Below are 19,526 nucleotides of genomic sequence, written 5' to 3' on the forward strand. Positions count from 1 at the left end.
TTTATTAAGCTTTCCATTTTAAACAATGCCTCAATGACAGAAGTCATCTCTAGTAAGCCTCTACTGACATATCATAGGTGTGCCAAATAACTGAATAGTGCAACTGTTCAGAGGATAGAGGTTGCTAAAAGAGAACACAACAATTCCTGAAAAAAGCAAGAGGTCGTTCCGCCCCCGTGTTCACTCCAGAACTCAGCAGTTACAGGGGAGTTCAAGGCTAACTTTCAGTCAATGCTGAAGGCTAAATCTGGAGAACCACCCACACATGAACTGGTTTGAACTGCAGCTTCAGCTAGGACAGGCAGACCTAAATTTGCTGAGACAACTAGTCCCGTTTCCACAGCTAGCCGCGGGTCCCCTCTTGGGCCAGCTGTGACATAAAAATTGTTGACCCCCACCACGGCATCCAGAGCCCACGTGCGTACCTGTGCCTGAAAACTGGGGTTGCTGCCTCCTTGTAGAGATTCACACTAATTCTTGCTAACTGGATTTGAAGGGAGCTGATAAATTCAGTTATCACTTAAACGGCGAAATCTTTTCTATTCAAGGCAGTAGATGAGGCTCTCGATGTCCCATCCTTTGTCAGTGTAGGAGGCATTTTTACTGCTGTGCCTTGGGCAGAAGGGAGATGCTGGGTCACTGGTGTAGCTCAGGGCTGGGGGTTTAAGCAGGCATCAGGCGTTGCCTGGGGTTTTGTCTCTTGGAAGTTCTCACACACCTCAGACAAGAAAACATCTTTATTAAAATAACCACCATTTTACACTTCCGTACAGCTGTTCGTTTCCCATGTTGATGGAAGGGCTCCAACTAGCCTTTTTTCCCTCAAGCGCTCCTTCAATTTCCTCAGCACTTCAGTTCTCAAGCTCAAACCAAACTATTTTTTACCAAAAACTGCAGGAAAACGTTTCGGGAGGGGGCAAAACCCCCACCGTTTTCTACCTCGCTGCAGTTCAGTCGGCCTGCGTACGGCAGCAGCGACCAGCCTCCAGTTTCCCCTCACTGCCACCCCAGCTCAGCTCCACCGAACGGGCGGCGGCTGGAACCGCCTCAGCGCGGGCGGCGGGGCGGGTAACGGCCGCGGCCCCGCGCGCCGCGCCCCCTGGCGGCCGCGCCCCTGAAGCCTCGCGAGAGCCGCCCCTCGCGGGGGGAAGGGGGCGGCCGTTCGTAGCGCACGCGCGGGGCGGGTGCCGGCCGTTCGGGGCAGAGGCGCCATTTTGGGCCTGTGCGCGGCGGGAGGCGGCGGTGCCGGGAGGCGGCGGGCCCTAGTGGCGAGCGCTGCGCTGGGGGCTTGGCCCCGCCGCCAGCCCGCGGGGCCTCGGCGGGGAGGCGCGGCCGGTGCCACCGCCATGGAGGGCGAGTACTACGGCGGGGACCAGTCAGGTAGCGGTGCGGGAGCGTCCCCCGCGGGAGGGACGCCCGGGGCGCGGGGCCCTGTGAGGGAGAGCGGTGGGCACGGCGGGGCCCGCGGGGATCGCCGTGCCTTGGCCGCCTCCCGCCTGCCGGGGCCGTTCGCCTGCCCCGCGGTGTCACGTAGCGGCGGCGGCGTGCCCGGGGCCGCGGCTCGGCCGGCGGGTGTGCGGGGTCGGGCCGGGCCGCCTCTGCCCCGGCCGTGGTCAGCGGCCGCCGCCGGGGCTCTGGGGTGACAGTGGCGGGGCCGGGCCGGGCCGTTGGCGCGATCGCGGCGCAGCCGCCGCCTGATCGTGAGTTCGGTGTCTTGCGGAGTGTGTCAGTCGGTGCGTGCATGCTGTGAGTAGCTCAGTGGTCTCTTCTGGGATGTGTGTGGTGGGTTTGTGCCGAACCTGCCCGGTAGGTACCCTCCGTGTCTGTGTCAGTGCAGTCAGAACTCGAGTCTGACTGTAGCGCTGCCTGGCTCCCTGTTGATCACCCCTGTCAGTGCTCTTCTAAACACGGGGAGATGTCACTGAGTGTTGCTTTTCTTTTCTTAACTTCGGAGTAGATGATGGTGGAGCTACTCCAGTGCAAGATGAACGAGATTCAGGATCTGATGTTGAAGATGAAGGAAACGAACAGCACTCTGGGTCTGAGAATGGAAGTGTAGGGCACCATTCAGAGGTACTACTGGAACTTTATCTAAAGATTGCTGTCCTGTACATTGATTTTTTGTTGTTGTTGTTGTTTGTTTAAAGAGGCATTCTCTCATAACTGACACTTACATATTCATTCAATTGTTCTTAAGGGTCTTGTCTGGCAGAACTTTACCGCTAGAAAGAAATGCATCAGATAAGTCTCTTGACCAGTATGTAGGATAGGGTCTTTTTTAATTGTTCTTGTTATAATAGTATTCACTGTTTTGTACTAGGAAAAAGTTTAACATTGTTAATAATTGATTGCAAGAAGGTAAACCTTTTGGGTTTGAAAATCTTAAGCAATGCATTAAGAGGAATTTGGAATTGTACCTCAAATTTTGCACCATAGTGTAAAACTACACATTGTGGGGGCATAGATTTCTGTAATAAAGAATAAATGCTCTCCCATTTTCCATCTTTCCTCAGCTGTGAGCATTGACTCAAGTCTATTTTGTGCTGTATTTTTCATCTTGTCATTCACAAAGGAGCAGATCATTACCATGTGGAGCAGGAGCAGGTTAAGGTTCCTGAATGGGATCTGTTCTTCCTCTGAAGAGGTTCTTGATTTGAGAAGCCTGTGCTGTGAAAAGGGTGGTAATGCTTTGATCCAGAGTTGTTTGGGGGACAGTCACTTAAGTTGTGGTTTGATTGTTTTGGTTGAAAAGAGATTATGGTAAAAGTGAAGGTACCTTTTAGATTTCTAGGACAGGTTTGGAGTTAATTTTGAGGAACTTCTTGTTCCTCTTGATGCAGAATTACATCAGGTCTTAACTAGGAGGGAATAATTTTGGCCTGTGAACTCATGTCCTCTGCCAGCAAAGTTACATTATGGAGAACTTTTTGGTATTCGTAAAAACTGTAATCAAAGTCATTGCATTCTGTTCTGCATATTTTGTTAGATTTTATGTAAAGATCAGGATTGACTCTGACAGGGTTTTCACTGTTACACATTTTTAAAATTGCTTAAAATTTGGATTGTGTGATGTGATGTACTGCATCAGGCGGATGTGTCAAAAGGCTCAACTCTGTTGTGGTGTAACTTGCAATCTTACCTTTTTGTTTGATTGGCTGGTTTTTCTTCTGCTGGCGTTTTGTTTTGGTTTTACTACCATGCTTTTATTGAATTCATACTCCCCTCAGAGTTAGAAAGTAGATCAAGATTTTATATTTGTATAAAATGAAAGTTCTTCTCATGTATTTGAATTCCAGTGTAAAGCAGATTTGGAGGGGGTTTTTTGTTTGTTTTAAAAGGTGTTACTATTGATTTGGTGCAAGGCATCATCTCTTGTGACAATCAGGATTTTGGTGTGGGAGAACATATGCTTTTCAGCATGGGAGAAATAACTGTCTTTCAAAGGGATTTAGTACTCCTGTTTTAATGAAAAAAGAGTGGTGATGAGTGCATGGAGAATCATGTTGCTGTTACAATAACACTAAGCTTTTCTGCTGTGTATGAAAACTTAGTCATTTTTTTCTTACTCTTCTATACTCCTGTGGGATTTTGATTTTACTTACTGTGGCAATGTAGTTAGAAATCTGGCCTAAAGGACAGGTAGTTGAGTATTACTTACATCTTCAGTATGTCTTTTTCAGATTTAAATAACCAGAAAGTACTAGGACCTATTATCATTGTTAACTGATACTCTTCGTGTGCCTGCATTATTTTAAGGGCTTTGTTCTGTGATAGGTGTTGAATATTCCTCTGTAGATAAAATACTGAAGAAAGTACATTAAGAAAAAAAGAACAAAAGAACTGAAACACTTTTCTGCCCAGTAGTAAATGTGAACCTTCATGCTTTAGTGCTTTGATTCAGTTCAAAATTTGAGTATTTTGTTTTGTTATAAAGTCTTGCATTGTTTCCCCTGCATCAGACTCCAATATGCAGTGCAATACAATGCAATAATGTGGAGCAGCTGTCTCCTGAAAGGGAGTAGCTTTCAGTGATTTATCATATTATTTACCCTAAATATTCTTTCATCCTCTTATTTCCTTCATCTTTAGGAATATGTGGGAGGAATGACACTCAAATGTAGTAAAACCTTTGAGACAGCCTAATCAGTTAAGTCTATTTAATTACTATTTCGTCTCTAATGTAGAACTTGGATGTAAAGAACTGAAGTTTTAAACTTTCAAACTTTTTTTTCAGGTTCTTAACTTTAAAGGAAAGGGGAATCCTGAGGAATTACTTATGTAGGTCTCAGGTATGTGGGTTTTTCTTTTCCACAATTCTTTTCTGGCTTTCCTTCCCCCAGTCCCACTTTATCTATAAATGTTCTCCTTGATGTCCTTATCAATTCTGCTTTAGACAAATAGAATTAGATAACACATAGTTTTAGTACAGTAATGAACATGAAATCATGTTTACAGTGTTTGTACAAGTCAGGTTCATATGGAAATCTTTAATGACTTAGATTCTTACACTTTCACCAAATCGCTGCTGTCTTCATGAATTAAGTTGTAGTTTGACTGTGACTGTTAACAAACATATATAAATATCTTACATCTCTGAAAAAAACCAAAAACTTGCTGATCTGCCTATGATGGTTATGTATGCCTTAGTTTACCAAGTGTCATTCATGAGAGTGTAGTGGATGGGTCAATTTTGTTGAACTTACTAAATTATCAAAGTAATACCTCTTAAAAGTGACTGCATGTTGATCCAATAAACTACCTGCTAACTGAAATTTTTATGTAGAAGGATAACACTGTAAATTTGATTGTGATGTATTCCTTATTTTATACTGTACTAAAGCCTCATGTTATAGAATTGTTTCAGTTACAAAAAAATTAAGGACATCTCAATTAAAATGTTTATAGATAAAGAGGAGGAAGAAAAGAAAGCAAAGGAATTAGAGAAAAATACAGTAGCAATTACCTGAGACCTACTTGTTTTTAAGGATGTCTGATCTTTTATTTTAAGTATTTGGAAAAGGAAAACGAGAAAACTCCAAAATTACATACTTGATTTCTTTGAAAACATCTTTTTAGAGACGAACTAGTAAAAAAAAGACCAACGGTGGGTGGGGAGACCATCCTTCAGAGTTTAGTCATCTTACTGTAAAGTTGCATGCGCTTCTTATATCAAGTATATTGCAAAACATTTACAGATTCGTTAATTGTATTCAGAAGAACTTTGCACGCTGGCTGTGGACAGGGCCTGTCTGTTCTGTGTAGGCTCTGAGCGAGTCAGCTCTGCTTCAGGAGATGCTCGGTTATGTTAATGTGCTGAGTCTGAGGTAGCAGTCGTCTCTCTGCCGGGCTTACTAACTTGACTAACATGGCTGTGTGCTTTTTGTGTTCACTCTGGTTGAGCTTTCCAGACTCAGGACTAGAGTAGATGGTGCCTTTCTGCCCAGTCTGTGTCGGGGCACCTGTATTGTCCGAGTGGTTCTGCTGGAGGTGGTTACGTCACAGTAGAGTTCAACGGCTGTCACCGCTGGGATTCTGTGGTGCAGAGCACTGTGTAATCACAGTGTGAGCTAATTAGGATGCATGTCTGCTCTCCCTCCCCTAACATCTTCATTCTCAAGGGTGATTGTCAGTTTGTAATAAAAGAGTAGAGATTCAGTATATCTAAAGTGCTTTGGTAATAATGCTGTATATTTGTAATGACTTCTTGCCAAGTATTTTGCCTGGGAAGTTCCATGTAATGTAGTAATGTATACTGAATGAGTGGGTGTATTACCTGCAGCCATGCTTCCAGCCTTAGGAACATTTAAGAATCATTAATTCCAGTTGTTTTTTAGTTTTGTTCACTAGATACTTTCTAGAGTGGAAGGTGACAAGCCCAAAATTATTAGTACCTCTTAAGCATTAGCTATCTGAAATCAAGAGAAGATAGACAAACCCACCAAAAATTAAATGGTAGGAAAAAAAGGGTTAAAGAATTTCTATTATTATAAACATCAATTTCAGTGTAGACAGCTGCATTTCAGTACTTGTCAATGACCTTACCTGTAGCACTGCTGTAAAAGCTGTTTCCTGTTGTTTGCAACTGCAGTTTTCTTCAATCTTAAATAATACAGTCAAAGAAAATGTGTCCAGTACACATGTTGGCTTATGTGGGAGGTACTGGGCAGGAGAGGACAATCAGATTAATCTTTTTTTTTGGGGGGGGGGGGGGGGGGGGAAGAGTAAACAAAATCCCATAACAATCTGAGAGCAGTTGAGTGTGTGTGTGTAATCTTCCTCAGCTGAGCATCCTCTAACTTCTTAATCTTCATATTTTATTCTTTAAAATTCCAAATTCGGGTTTTAACAGAATCATGTTTCCTTTTTGTAAGGAGAAATGGGAAATACTGAGTAACACCGCCAGCATGATTCAAAACACTGGCATTGCTGGAGAGACAGGGACAAGCAGTAGAGTGAAAACTACTCACTGGGATTATCACATCAGCTATTTTGTAGCTAGCATTAAGTAACGTGGAAATAGTGAAGTTATATTTGAAGTGCATGTTTTAAAATTATATAGGCCTGATTTTTTTTGCATTGTGTTAGTAACTTCCTGTTAGTGATGCTGCAGTAATTTAGAAGTTACTACTTTATCAAGTGCTAGCCAAGGAATAAATGCTTAAGGTCCAAAATCTTAAAAAGCAATGTTATTTTCTACTTGGTATAATTCTGGAGGGAGTAGTTCCTAAAAGCAATTAAGAAGGAATTTTAAATAACATTAATTTTAATCATACATTTTTGAAGAGTGTTTGTTGTAGGTGTAGGATAAATACAATACACCTGCATTGTTTTGTAGGGCTCTGAATGTGGAAATAGAATGACCATAGAAAATAAAAATAGAAAGTCTGTCTTTCCAAGGAAATCAAATTGCTGACGAAAAAGCTTTGGAAGCTCTGGGACATACAGGTCTTAAAGAATCTCCTAGGACAATAAATACTTAGTTTGCAAATGTGGAAGAAGTCTATGGCTGAGACAAAATCACCCTTGAGGAGAGCCTGGCCGAAGAATGGAGTTGAATATGTAGGAAAGAAGTTCCTTTTACGGTATTGTTCTTTTCAGTAGAAAATGAGATTGTGACAGTGACTGTGAGAGGAGTACTGAGTTAATTAGACGCTTAAACACTCATTTCATTTTGTTTTCTCAGGTAAATGCAATTGAGATTATTTTTTTTCCAAGTAGAAATTAGATGTTGTAGGAAAGACAAAACAAGATATTGTCAATAATGATATTGATAGGTGGCTTGTGAAAGGTTTTTCCAAAAATGGAGTGTGTGGCTCAGTATTTTTTGCCATGTAAAAAAAGCCATAAAGGATTGAAATACAATCCTAAAGTTTTAAGGAGATCGGTCTATTTGTGCATAATTACCTCAGGTGTCTGGATCGGCACGGGAGCTGTCAGTTTAGGGGAGAGAAGTGTTGGCTCTGTTCTTACAATCTTACGCATTGAAACACAAAACTTTTGTTAACAGTAATACTCTGAAAGGTTTGACTAAAACTTTATTCCTGTTTTTTCCTGTGCTTTTGGTCTTGATGACTTCTTAAATAAGTTTCCTTGGCAAAGAAGGGAAGGGCGCAAGCTCTCTTGAGCTTCACTTAGAGTAATGCATGTGCAGTTCCAGTAAAAGGTATTTAATTAAAAAACCAGATATTTGAGATCTTAAGAAAAAGACAATGATAAGTGTGAGATACTGTTTCTTGCCTTATTACTGGGGATTTGGACTAAACCACTTTGAAGGCCTGACTTTTTAAAATAAAAACACTAAGCATTTACCCTTGAGGAACTTGTCCCTTAGGCATGTTTGAGTGGTTTTTATCAGTAACAGTTTCCAAAATATGGTTGAGCTGCAGGGTGGACTGACTTCCACTGATCTCTTAATATTTTCCTTGGTAAGAAATATTTTATAGTCCTTTGATGCAGATTGTCTAATATTTATTTCTGTGTAGAAAGTATTTCAGTTTGTAGTACCTTGGGTAATTGAATTGGAGGAAAGACAAGCAAAAATTCAGAACATTTTTTTGTTTACTTTTAAAGTGGTTTTTTTTGCTTAGTTGCCTGAGATTATTTTTCTCTTTCAGAATGAACACAGTGATGGAGAAGATGACGGGCAAATGGGAGAGCCTCATATGACAGACTCTGAAAATGAAGATATCCCAAGGCAAAAAGACAGTGACTCAGATAACGAGGAGCCTCCAAATCACAATGTAAGTGATTCGGACAATGAAGCAGCTCATGGAGGCAAAGACAGTGATTCTGATACTGAGGACCGACCAAATCGGCATTTAAGTGACTCTGAAAATGAAGATGCCTTAAATCATCGAGCAAGTGACTCTGAAAATGGAGAACCTCACAGGGATCACAGTAGTGATTTTGAAAATGAAGAATCGCACAAGCAGCCAGCCAGCGACTCGGAGAGCGAGGAGCTCCACAAGCAGCCAGCCAGCGACTCGGAGAGCGAGGAGCTCCACAAGCAGCCAGCCAGCGACTCGGAGAGCGAGGAGCTCCACAAGCAGCCAGCCAGCGACTCGGAGAGCGAGGACATTTCCAGACACAAACAAGAAATAGAGTCTGAGGATAGTGATGGGGAGGAGAGGAAGGAGGAGGTGCAGAATGATTCTCATCATTCAGATAATGAACATGTAAGGGAAGGTTTTCAGGGCTCTGACAGTGAAGAGGAAGCTCCTAAGAGACGAAAAATATCAGATAGTGATGAAGAAGAGAAAGAGGAGGAGAAGACAGTGAAGAGGAAAACAGCTATCCTTTCTGACAGTGAGGATGACAGTGAGAAAACACGTAAGGAACTGTAGTGTGAAAAGAAAAATGCGATGTGACAAGCTGTAGTGTTAGAGTTAAATCATTGGTTTTATGTGAAGAAAGCATCAGATAAATATGAAATCACAAGGCAAAGTTGGTTTTTAGAACACAAATGTGTTTGTAGAGGCTATTGTTCTAACTGCATTTCTGTGTGAACGTATAGCTAATACTTCTGAGTAATAAGTAGGTGTAATAGAAATAAGAGAGAAGACTGCAGCGATCTTGCTTTATACTGGCATCTTTGTCATGTTGATTGTTCCTGTTAACCATTTTTCTGCTTTGTTGTTACTTAGTAATTTTTTCCTCTTGTTTTTTTTTTTTTTTTTTTTCCATATGCTAGGGGTGAGAGTCAGTTTTGAAATTACGAGGTTTTATGGGTAGAGGTATGGAAACTTCAGTTACTGACTGAATAAAACATATTTTAGAATGGGTGTATTTAAGACATACCAATGGTTTTGTGTAGGAAGGCTAGTCAGCTTCCTTCTTGTCCAAATCGAGTTTGAGAGGATAGTTTTTTGAGAGTAGCTCTTGTCACCTCTATTACTAGGACATGTAGTAATGCTCCTTTCTGTTGGCAGCTGCAAAAAAAGTACGAATCCTTTCTGATGTTGAAGAATCAGATAGTGATGCTGCTTCAGTGAAATCTGACAAAAGGAAGAAAAGTATTGTATCAGATAGTGAGGAAGAAGAAGAAGAGGAAAGAAAAGAGAATGCTGGGAAGAAAAAAGAAGAGAAAGATCTGTTTGGCAGTGACAGTGAATCTGGGAATGAGCAAGAGTAAGTGCTTCTGGGAATATGAATTCCTTTGGGGTTGCAGGTAGTGAGACTGATCATGAATGGAGAATGGATGAATGCCAGCCAGAGAATGATAGTCCACCCTCATTGGTGGTGTGAAGAGGAAGGCAGTAGCAGGTGGCAGAGTGAAAGGTGGATCTCCACACAGTCACTAGAAATTTTGCAGAATATGCACTTCTTACTGTTGCAGTCTAAATAGACAAATGTTACTGTTACCTTCACAGGAACCTGATTGCAGATATATTTGGAGAATCTGGTGATGAGGAAGAAGAGGAATTTACAGTAAGTGTTACTGCAGATGTCTCTTGTTCACTTGCTAGATATAACCTTCATGGGAACGTACTCCAAAATGACTTTGGGTTTGAGCCCATGTTCAAGGATATGCTGTATCAGGAGGGAAGCTTTATCTACTGGACTCACTGAGGTAGCATTTGGATTAAATAGCATTTACAGGTCTTCTGTTGGGAGAGTTATTGGTGTGAAAGTCATAGGTGGAGTTAGGAAGCCTTTGTTCCTCTTTCTTCTAGGTCCTCTGCAGACTTGCCTGAAGCCTTTTGTCAGGTGCTTAAGTAGGTGCTCAGTCTTAATCTGTACACTGTCTTTAACCATCAGGGTTTTAACCAGGAAGATCTGGAGGAAGAGAAGGGGGATGTAGACATGAAGGAGACAGCAGATGACTCGGACTCTGATGATAACATCAAAAGAGGGAAGCAGTAAGTCAATATGTTACGTATTCCTTTCTAATAGCAAAATGCAAGATTTTAGTGAAAGGGCTCCTCCAAAGACTGGCTAGCTAGACTTCATAGTTTAGAAAGGCATGGGACGGTGTTTCTACAGAAAGTGTGCTCTCCTAAACTGTGACGGAAGGTCCTCTCTCAGCTTGTGCAGCTTAGTCCCGTGGCAGTCCATAGCAGATTACCTGTCCTCCAGAGAACAGTATTTCATGGTTCACATCAAAACCTGGGTGAAATTAATATCTAATCAAACAAGCATCTAACTACTTTCAGCAGTTCAGCATTGGAGTCACAGATGCGTTTCTCTGGTGTAAGGGATAAGGTATGACAAGACTTGCCATCAGCACATCTCCTGTTTCCTTTCTGTCTGCTCTAGTAGCATCAGAGCAGTATATTGCAGGAACAGGAAAGCTAAATCTGTGAGCTTCAGCGCATTTTGAACACTGGATGTTACATATGTGCATGTCGTGAATTATTTCACCAAGGTCTTGCAGACTTTTGAGGGCAGCTTAGAGCCACTGAAGCCATTTGCTAATTTCCCAGCTTGTATACTGAGGATAACTAATTACCTTACAAGGACGTTGAGACACAATGCTTGTAGACTTCCTGAAGAATTTTTGAAGAGTTACGCTATAGAAATACAAAATCATTTCCTACAAAGACAGTAAGATCAACCCTTTTCTGACCATCAGCAAACTCTCTTCCTGCATTTCAGTATGGACTTCATGTCAGATTTTGACATGATGCTGCAACGAAAGAAGAGTATGAGTGGCAAGCGTAGACGAAACCGTGATGGTGGAACTTTTATTAGCGATGCAGATGATGTGGTCAGTGCTATGATTGTGAAGATGAATGAAGCTGCTGAGGTGAGTTCTCTAGGCTCCAAAGACACCTTAAAATCCACTTCCATTCTATGGGAGAATCTTGTGATCAGTAAAATACAGAAATCTGGCTGGTACTCAGGAGGAGTAATCTGTACACTATGGAAAGCTGCTGATGTGTAAACGTTTAAATGTTGTTTTGCTATTCTGAATTAAAATACTTCTTCAGTTGAAATTTGGAGGAAAATATTTATTAATTTTAAAGATTAAAATTAACTTGCTAAACTTTGATCAGCTGAGATCAGCTGCCCTATAAAAAGGGATGTATGTATGTTCTGTAAACTACATGAATAAAGGGACTATGTTTAAATTTCATTATATAGTTACTAGCATATATAGTGTGGGGAGGAGGGGTGGAGAGAGTGATCTGGGAGACAACTGAGACTTGGTCTTGACAAGTAAGTTTTTTCTCAGACAAGATGATAGCCAGATGTTTCAAACGAAGCCGTAAAGTTTGAAATGCTGGAGAGGAGGAAGAGCTGAGCTCTAGTATTGTGGTGTCTTTAGTTATCTAGGATGTGCCTGTCAAACCATTCTGGGGCGTGAAGAGGGGAAGAAGGGCATTAGAAGAATCTCTTTCCTTGCAATAAAAAAACATTGTGCAGAAAGAGCCTCCAGTGAATTAAGATGCGTGGAAAGGAATTATCACAGAAGGACACAATTCTGTTGATTGTAATGTCTTTTTGATATGGGAGCCTAAGTACTGAACAGGTAGTGACATTATGGCCTTAGATGATAGTTGCTTTGGAACACAGACTGTTGCACATGATGCATGTTGTGTGCTCTTACATTACTTGTATCATGCTTCAGCCTAAACCTCTAGTTTATCCAGTTACATTCTTAGCTGCAGTGAATATACGTTTTCTCACTTCCCATTGTTTTGGTTAGTTATTTTTTTTTGTTGTTCACATGAGATTTTACAAAGTTTGTAGGTTATCTCTGCATAGCTGAGCATGGAGGACTCTGCAGACCTCCAGTTTATTGCAGTCAACTTAAATCATGAAGTAGAAAAAAAAATATTTAGTGGGGAATTTCCTAATGTGATGCTTTTAAGGAAAACATTGGCTAAGGTGGGGACCCTTTTTTTAAGAGAAGTCATCATACAATATGTTTGGGGGCTATAGGAGGATGGAGCAGGGTACAAAGTTAGTGTAATCCTGCCAAAGTTGCACTTGTTTAATAGACTAATCTTTTTGCTGTAAATGTTGTACAGGATGAGAGTTGCTCATTTCTTTTGATTAACTTGCACTGATTCTTCAAATTTCTTACAGGAGGATCGACAGCTGAATACACAAAAGAAACCAGCACTAAAGAAATTAACTTTGTTACCAACTGTAGTTATGCATCTTAAAAAGTGAGTTGTCATTCTCCCAGTTAATTATCATCTTGGGGAATATTAGGAATTTGGTAATTTTGTGAAGTGACGTTAACAGCTGTACTGAGTATGCAGTGAAACACTTTGTCAAGTAAATGCTGGAGCTGGGTGGCCTCAAAAACCTAAAATTCTATGTACTTTTACCTGTTAATTTAACATGAAACAAACTCAAATCCACTATTGTGCTGAAGGAACATCCCGTCTTAAGATTATTACATGACTTTTTGGCTTCTCTTTACTTTAAACTTTTTAGGCAGGACCTCAAAGAAACTTTCATCGATAGTGGTGTTATGTCTGCCATCAAAGAGTGGCTTTCTCCTCTTCCAGACCGAAGTCTGCCAGCACTAAAGATACGAGAGGAACTTCTGAAGATCCTGCAAGAGGTGTGAAATTGACTTTTAACTGTATTTGATTCATGGTTCTCCATTGAGTCTTACTTTGTAGATACGCTGTCTAGCTGAACAAAATTTGGCTGGGGAACTTCAGGCGCTCGATTGTTGTTATGAAAATTTTGCCCATGTTCACAACAAAGCACATAGCTCTGCTGGCAGCAGGCCAGAAGACATTTCTGAGTGTTGGAGGTGAGCTACAGACATGAAGTTCTCTGCCCTCTCTCAGGGAGTTGTGTGCTGTGGCATTTTCTAGATTCTTGATAAATCTAAACTGCCTAGTCACTTCCCTCCTTCTCAAGAGGCTCATACGTTGTGATTGGTCACTTCAGTTTGTCTTTGACGCGTTCATAAAATAAGTGTGGCATAGTCTTGACAGTGAAGCAGAAGTGACCTTTTTTTTTTTTTTTTTTTTTGCAGCATCACTACTTGGCTTTGAGTGAAGCTCTAGAAATACTTCTTCTTGTGAAGTATTTGCAAGAGTTCTGCCTCAATTTAGATTATTTGGCCCTGCCTGCCTGTTCAGGTTTATGTGCAAAGTGTAGTGAAGAATCATTTGTTAAGTATCCCTGAGTTCTTCTCTCTCATGGTCCCTTCTCTCCAGCCTGTTAAACATGTGCAGGGCACTAGAAAGCCCATCATACTCAGTGTAGACTTTCAGCATTTGTACCTAATCTGATTACTTGAATGCTTTTTCCCCGTGAGTTTTTATCTTTATAAAATGAATGCTTTGAAGGCAGTAACTCAGTTCTTGGGTAATATAAGTAGAAGAGCATTTGGAATAAATAGTTCTGGAAACTTATTAATTTTGTGTGTAAAAACTACGAATGTCAAGGCAAACTTCTGGGTTGTGGCATTTGATACTTGACCCAGTTCCTAGTGGGACAGTGAAAAGTGCTGATTTCCCCAGGCTTATTATGAAAGTGGATTTGGTCTTGGAAAGTTCAGTGGCACCCTTAATGTTTGGACATAATTTCTTATTATTTTCTGACTTTGTCTTTACCCCACAGTTGCCCAGTGTGAGCCAGGAGACGCTGAAGCACAGTGGCATTGGGCGAGCTGTGATGTACCTCTACAAACACCCCAAAGAGTCGAGACCTAACAAGGATATGGCAGGGAAGCTAATCAGTACGTAAACCTCCCTTTGCCTTGTGTCAGTGAGACTTCACTGGTAATTTAATTTTCGTGTCAGTCTCTCTTGCATGTTTTTTTGCTATCATCTGTAGTAGAATTAATTCTGCGGTGTAGGAATCTCACTAACCTGTTTCATCACATTGTAGAGCTGTAGACAAATGCTGTTATATGAACTTCCAAACACACCTTTTCCTGTTTCTTTCATTTCTGTTCTGAATCAGAGGATGGCATTTATTTTGCCCAGGTTCTCTTGGCTAGTTGTCCAAACCTCATGTCTATGCTACAAAGGCAGGAAGGTGCTGCCAGAAGACAGTTTATTCCATGGACTTTAAAAAGAGCTTGGATGACTGAAAGTTTACTTCCTAAACAGCTGTAGTCATTGTGTAGTGCATTCCATCCTGAATGACTGTAAATTGATAATAAACTTAGGTTCTTTAAGAACTGTTTTGCATATTTCTAAAACCATTCACTGTGGTGTGCAGGATTTTCTGACACTTAAGAGCTCAGAGAGATTCTAAAAGGGCAGGCAACAGCAAGAGACTTTATGGATGAAAGCTCCTTCTTAGTGTCCACAAGGCTGGATTACCCTGAAATATTAAGGGCTCAAAAACATTTTTTTTTGGTTGAAAGAGAGTGTAAATACTTGCCCTAAACTTTGAAAGCTGTCTTTGGTCACCAGAGTAGTTTGGAGATAAACTTCAGAGGCCCAGTGTTTGTTAACCAGTTTGTTGGGTATTTTTTTAATAGATGAATGGTCTCGACCAATCTTTGGCCTTACCTCAAACTATAAAGGCATGACAAGAGAAGAGAGGGAACAGAGAGATTTGGAACAGATGCCTCAGCGAAGGAGACTGAGCAGGTAGGAGTAGCTGGCAGAAACATGAAAACCTTTCTGTGTTAAGACTCCATCAAGAAAACCAGAGTGGTGTGTAAATATTAATTTACACACCTTTTACCACACTTGACTGTCTTTTAAAATTACTGTCTTTCTCTGTGTATAGATGCCTATAAAATTCTTTTTTTCTTGCAGCTCTGGCGGTCAGACTCCCCGCAGGGACCTGGAGAAAGTGTTAACTGGAGAGGAAAAGTAGGTTGGATGTAAAAATCTTTGATTAGAAAAAAGGATTTCAGTTGTAATTTGTTATGAGGTTTAGAGGCAATGGTTATGCAGTGTGTTTCAGAGATAGAACAGGCTATATTGCTTGTACTTCTTTCTGTAAAAGCTTTGTCTCTAACAGTCACACCTTTTTTCTGCAGGGCTCTTAGACCTGGAGACCCCGGGTTCTGTGCCCGTGCGAGGGTGCCGATGCCCTCCAACAAGGACTATGTGGTCAGGCCAAAGTGGAATGTGGAGATGGAGTCCTCCAGGGTAAGCACTGCCCCTCTTCTAGTGACTCTACCTCCAGTGCGCTCTGATTAAGCCTGGGAATCTGTCGCCTTACTGCCGTGGTTCCTGTGTGGTAGTTCTTTCAAGTGCCTCTTCTAATTCAAGTAGACAGTAAGTTCTGCTATCAGGTGGGCTGTCATAAGTTCATCAAATACTTTCACTCGGGTATTGTTCCTGCTCTAATCAAAAAGAGATTTTCATGTTAACTCTCGTAGAGTTTCTCTCTAGGGTGAGAATCTGATTACAGGCCTCTTACTTTAGAGCATTTTGAACTAATGTTTCAATAAGTGTCGCTGATTTTTTTTTTTATACCTCTCCCAGTTGTTGTAGATGTTCTTTTGATAATATTCCAGTTGCAGAAAACTTTGAGGTTTTGGTAAACCTCAAACCAAGCCTTTGCCTTGCTTTATTTGGTTCGTCTATCTACCCTGTACAGTTTAAATTAAAAGTGGGGTACATGGTAGAACACATGTAAATGGAAGAAGTAATAATTGCTGTGCTTGCTGCTGTTATCTCTCCTTCTGTGCATTAATTGAGATATTGTTTCTAGCCCGGGACTATTAAGAGAGGTATTAGTCGCTTGGAAAAACACAAGAGACGGTTTGCTGAACAGAAACGACTCAGCAAAATGCATCGGGCCATCAAGTTCAGCATTGAAGGCAACAGGATGCCCCTGTAGCCATGACACTCTGCCTTCCCCAAGTTTGAGAGGTATCCCTCAAGGGAGGTGTGAACAGTGCATGTGCTTCAGCTGTTGGCAGTTTGCACATACAGGAAAGGAGTGTGTACACCCTAACTTAAACTTGGAAACTTGGAAAACTCTCCTTGTGTTCTCTCATGTCTGTACTGTGACCTAAAAGGTAACTTGTACAGGAAAAAATAGGCTGTAGCCGTGGTACCTGCCTCAACAGCTTCAGGATACCCAAATGACAGGTGTAAAATGAATATACCTGCACTGAAAAGGAGCTTTGTACCACCAGTGGTTTTGAATGCTGTTCTGATGTAATAAGGTTCGCCAGGTTTACCTGAACTGACACACAGGAATTCTTAGCGCTTAGTACAGGACCACATGTCACTGTATACCACCATCTGTGGCTGGTGTTTCACTGGTTCAGAGCGCAAGGTATTTCTCACACCCACTCTTTCAAGGAAGCTGAGTGAAGTGAGAGTTAAGGGGTGTTTGACAGGAGGCAGAGAATGAGACCTCTGCAGAGCAGGGGGAGAAGAATCCCCTGCTGGGAATGCAGGGTGGAGGGAGGTCAGTGGCGTACATCAGTGCAGGAATGGTTTTGACAGTTTCTAGTCCACATTTCAGTTCTGTGAGCAGGGCCGCCACCAGCTAGTACTGCCAGGAAGAGGCTAGCGCAAATGGTAGATAACTGTTGAGTTTAAGCTTCATATTTTCGTGTTTTAAAAAATTACGTATTTTTAAAAATCACTGAAATTCCAGGTGCAATTTTAGTGAACAGTTTTATGAATAAAGTTTATTTAAAATCACTGTCAGGAGCATCTTCCTCAGGGATGGGAACAAGAGGTTTGGTTTCTGATAGATGGGGGGGTTTGTCAGATATTAAGTACCATGTTCTGGATATCTCTGTTTCTCCCAAACTCAAAAGGTGTGAAGTTCCCATCATTTGTTGTTTCTGTTGTCTAGTTAGGGGGAAATTGCTGGCTATGCATTGGAAGATCCTTCCTGTTTGTCTTCAGGGGCGTTTCTTTACAGAATCACTGTATTTAATCTGTGCAGAATAAATGCTGCATCATCTCAGTTTTTTGTTCGCAGTTAAAATACAGAGATGAAAGGCAGTAACTCCTCTAATAACTTGTATGGTCAGCTTAGGCATTTCTTTTGCTTCCCCCTACACCCTCTTTGTCCCAATGATCTCTTGCTTTTTAAATACTAATTGGTGACCTTTAAAATAAATTGCAGTTTGGAACTGATACGTCAGCTCGGTCCATCTCAGTTACAGTGTATTCATACCTAAAACCTTCCCCCCACAGGAAGCCTGTATGTGCCCACCACATTTCCGACACTGAACTCCAGCCGATACAGATACAAAACTATTCCAAACTGTAAATTCAGCCGGCATGTGAACAACTAACATTGTTATTAATCCCTGTAACGTGAAAGCTTTACTGTGTGATGTTTGTGAGCGCGACTGCCTCCATATATGTGATGCATATATTGGGGGAACCATTTTATCCACGTGGTGGGGAGAGGATGCGTGCGCGCATGCACACACACCCCCCCCCCCCCCCACTCGGAACCAGTGGCTTCATCAGCTCCCTCTTGCAGGTTTAACCTTGCATGCATTGCTCTTCTGGAACCTCTGGGATGTCTGCTTTTTTTTCAGCGGTAATTATTAGTTTTATTTTTTTAAGTTCCAGGGGACCTCTAAGAAAGGCGTGAGTCGACTGGACAAACAGATGCGGAAGTTCACAGATATCAGGAAAAAAAGCAGATCGGCCCACGCAGTGAAAATCAGCATTGAGGGCAATAAGATGCCATTGTGACCCTTCACAGAATACCCCGTGATCTCTGCTGTAAGACAATACACCCATAGACTCTTTGGAGACCTTTAAATTTTTTAACAACTTGTTTGGGGTTTTTTTAGTGAATCTTTAAATTGTTGGTTCAGGTTCTGGTATAAGATGTTGTCCGAGGACTGTGAATATGGGGACTTCTTTCTCCTGATTGTATTTAAACTTGCTCTATTGTGTCCTTTGTACAGATCACGTATTTGTTGTATTGCAACACTTTAGACAATAAAACATCTGTTTTTTTCTGGGGGGCTGTCTGTTGATTCCTCAAGAGAATGTATGTGCGGACCACCTGGTACGTGGAAGAGCTGCTAATTGATGATTTTCTGTTTACCATTGGCCATTTCCTCTTTATCCAGTGCTTTATTAATCAGTTGTTCTGTCTTTGGAGATGTACATGTATTGGTTTTGATTATTAATACTGACCATCTTCCACTCAAAGGATTTCATTTTTCATGAAACACAATGTAAAGTTCAAGAGAAGACCACCAGACTGACCACTAAAAATTCCAGCGTCTTCCGGCTAAAATGCTTGCCCCGAGACGGGCACCAACATTTCACTGTCTTGATCCTCCACACGAACAGCAAAACCTTCAGCAGTGACTGCGATGGGAGAGCAAAGGGCTGCAGCTGATGGGCTCTTCTGTGATGTTTGATAAATAGATTATTTTGAACGTAAGCCAGACTTTGGAATGGAGGTTAGTGAGACTGCCGCAGGAGACTGAATGTCGGGTTGCCGGACACTTCTTTTTTGGGTGCTTTATGCAGCTCTTGGATGAGCTGTGTGGAGCCTTTGCTGCTGGGCTTGATAACGCTGTGACTTCGTTTTGTAGAGTTGAAAGCCACGTCAGTTTTCTTCTTTCGTTCGACTTTGGTATTTAGGTAGCTCAAAGGTGTGTTGCTGTGGAGCCCGCTAGCGAGTTCTGTGTCCCTGGTGCTACAGACAGACAGCAGAGCGACATTGTGTGCTGCTGCTGCTTTACCTCTACCTCTGAAAATGCTTCCGTCTGCTGAGCTTGCCTACAAGAAGAGAATGCTCCTTGTGTGGGTAACTGGCAGTCGGGATTTCAGTAGGAAAGCCACCTCCGTTCCAGAGGAGCGCAGCCCATTTGCTGTCGTATGTGCTCTGCAATTCTGGGAATTCGGGGTAGGGATCTGCGTGTTGGCTGGCTTAGAGGCGCTAAGTACCTCCGGCATCCGCTGGCACTGATAATGGAGAGCGTGTTAAGTACGTGGATGGTCACATTTTAAACATGCTCCTGTGAGACTGCTGGGGACTCACAGTAAAGCTGTGTGCTGGGCACAAGCCTGAAGCAAGAAATGAAGGAGGCTGCCTGTGCTGGATGGTGCCTGCTAAGGGAATTCTGCTACTAGGACTTCACCTGCTCTTGCCAGGTAGGCTTATCGCACAGTAACCAACCTCAGGTGTGGGGTTTTAGC

General features: G+C 41.9%; 1 protein-coding gene across 3 annotated transcripts; it reads left to right on the forward strand.

Moving 5' to 3' along the window:
* Positions 1-1,191: 1,191 nt before the first annotated feature.
* IWS1 (interacts with SUPT6H, CTD assembly factor 1) lies at positions 1,192-18,333 on the forward strand. Of its 3 annotated transcripts, XM_056358525.1 has the most exons (15): positions 1,958-2,073; positions 4,090-4,146; positions 4,235-4,289; positions 8,115-8,829; positions 9,429-9,627; positions 9,870-9,927; positions 10,258-10,358; positions 11,095-11,245; positions 12,532-12,614; positions 12,889-13,018; positions 14,035-14,152; positions 14,906-15,017; positions 15,189-15,245; positions 15,416-15,527; positions 17,928-18,333. In XM_056358525.1, exons 4-15 carry the CDS (start codon positions 8,148-8,150, stop codon positions 18,057-18,059), a joined length of 1,935 nt encoding a protein of 644 aa, XP_056214500.1. In that variant the 5' UTR covers positions 1,958-2,073; positions 4,090-4,146; positions 4,235-4,289; positions 8,115-8,147; the 3' UTR covers positions 18,060-18,333. The 3 variants fall into 3 exon arrangements, with proteins under 3 accessions (XP_056214499.1, XP_056214500.1, XP_056214501.1); XM_056358524.1 differs by lacking the exons at positions 4,090-4,146; positions 4,235-4,289 and adding an exon at positions 1,192-1,380; XM_056358526.1 differs by lacking the exon at positions 4,090-4,146.
* The last annotated feature ends 1,193 nt before the right edge of the window (positions 18,334-19,526 follow it).

The sequence above is a fragment of the Falco biarmicus genome, chromosome 13, assembly GCF_023638135.1.
Source record: "Falco biarmicus isolate bFalBia1 chromosome 13, bFalBia1.pri, whole genome shotgun sequence".
Lineage (NCBI taxonomy): Eukaryota > Metazoa > Chordata > Aves > Falconiformes > Falconidae > Falco > Falco biarmicus.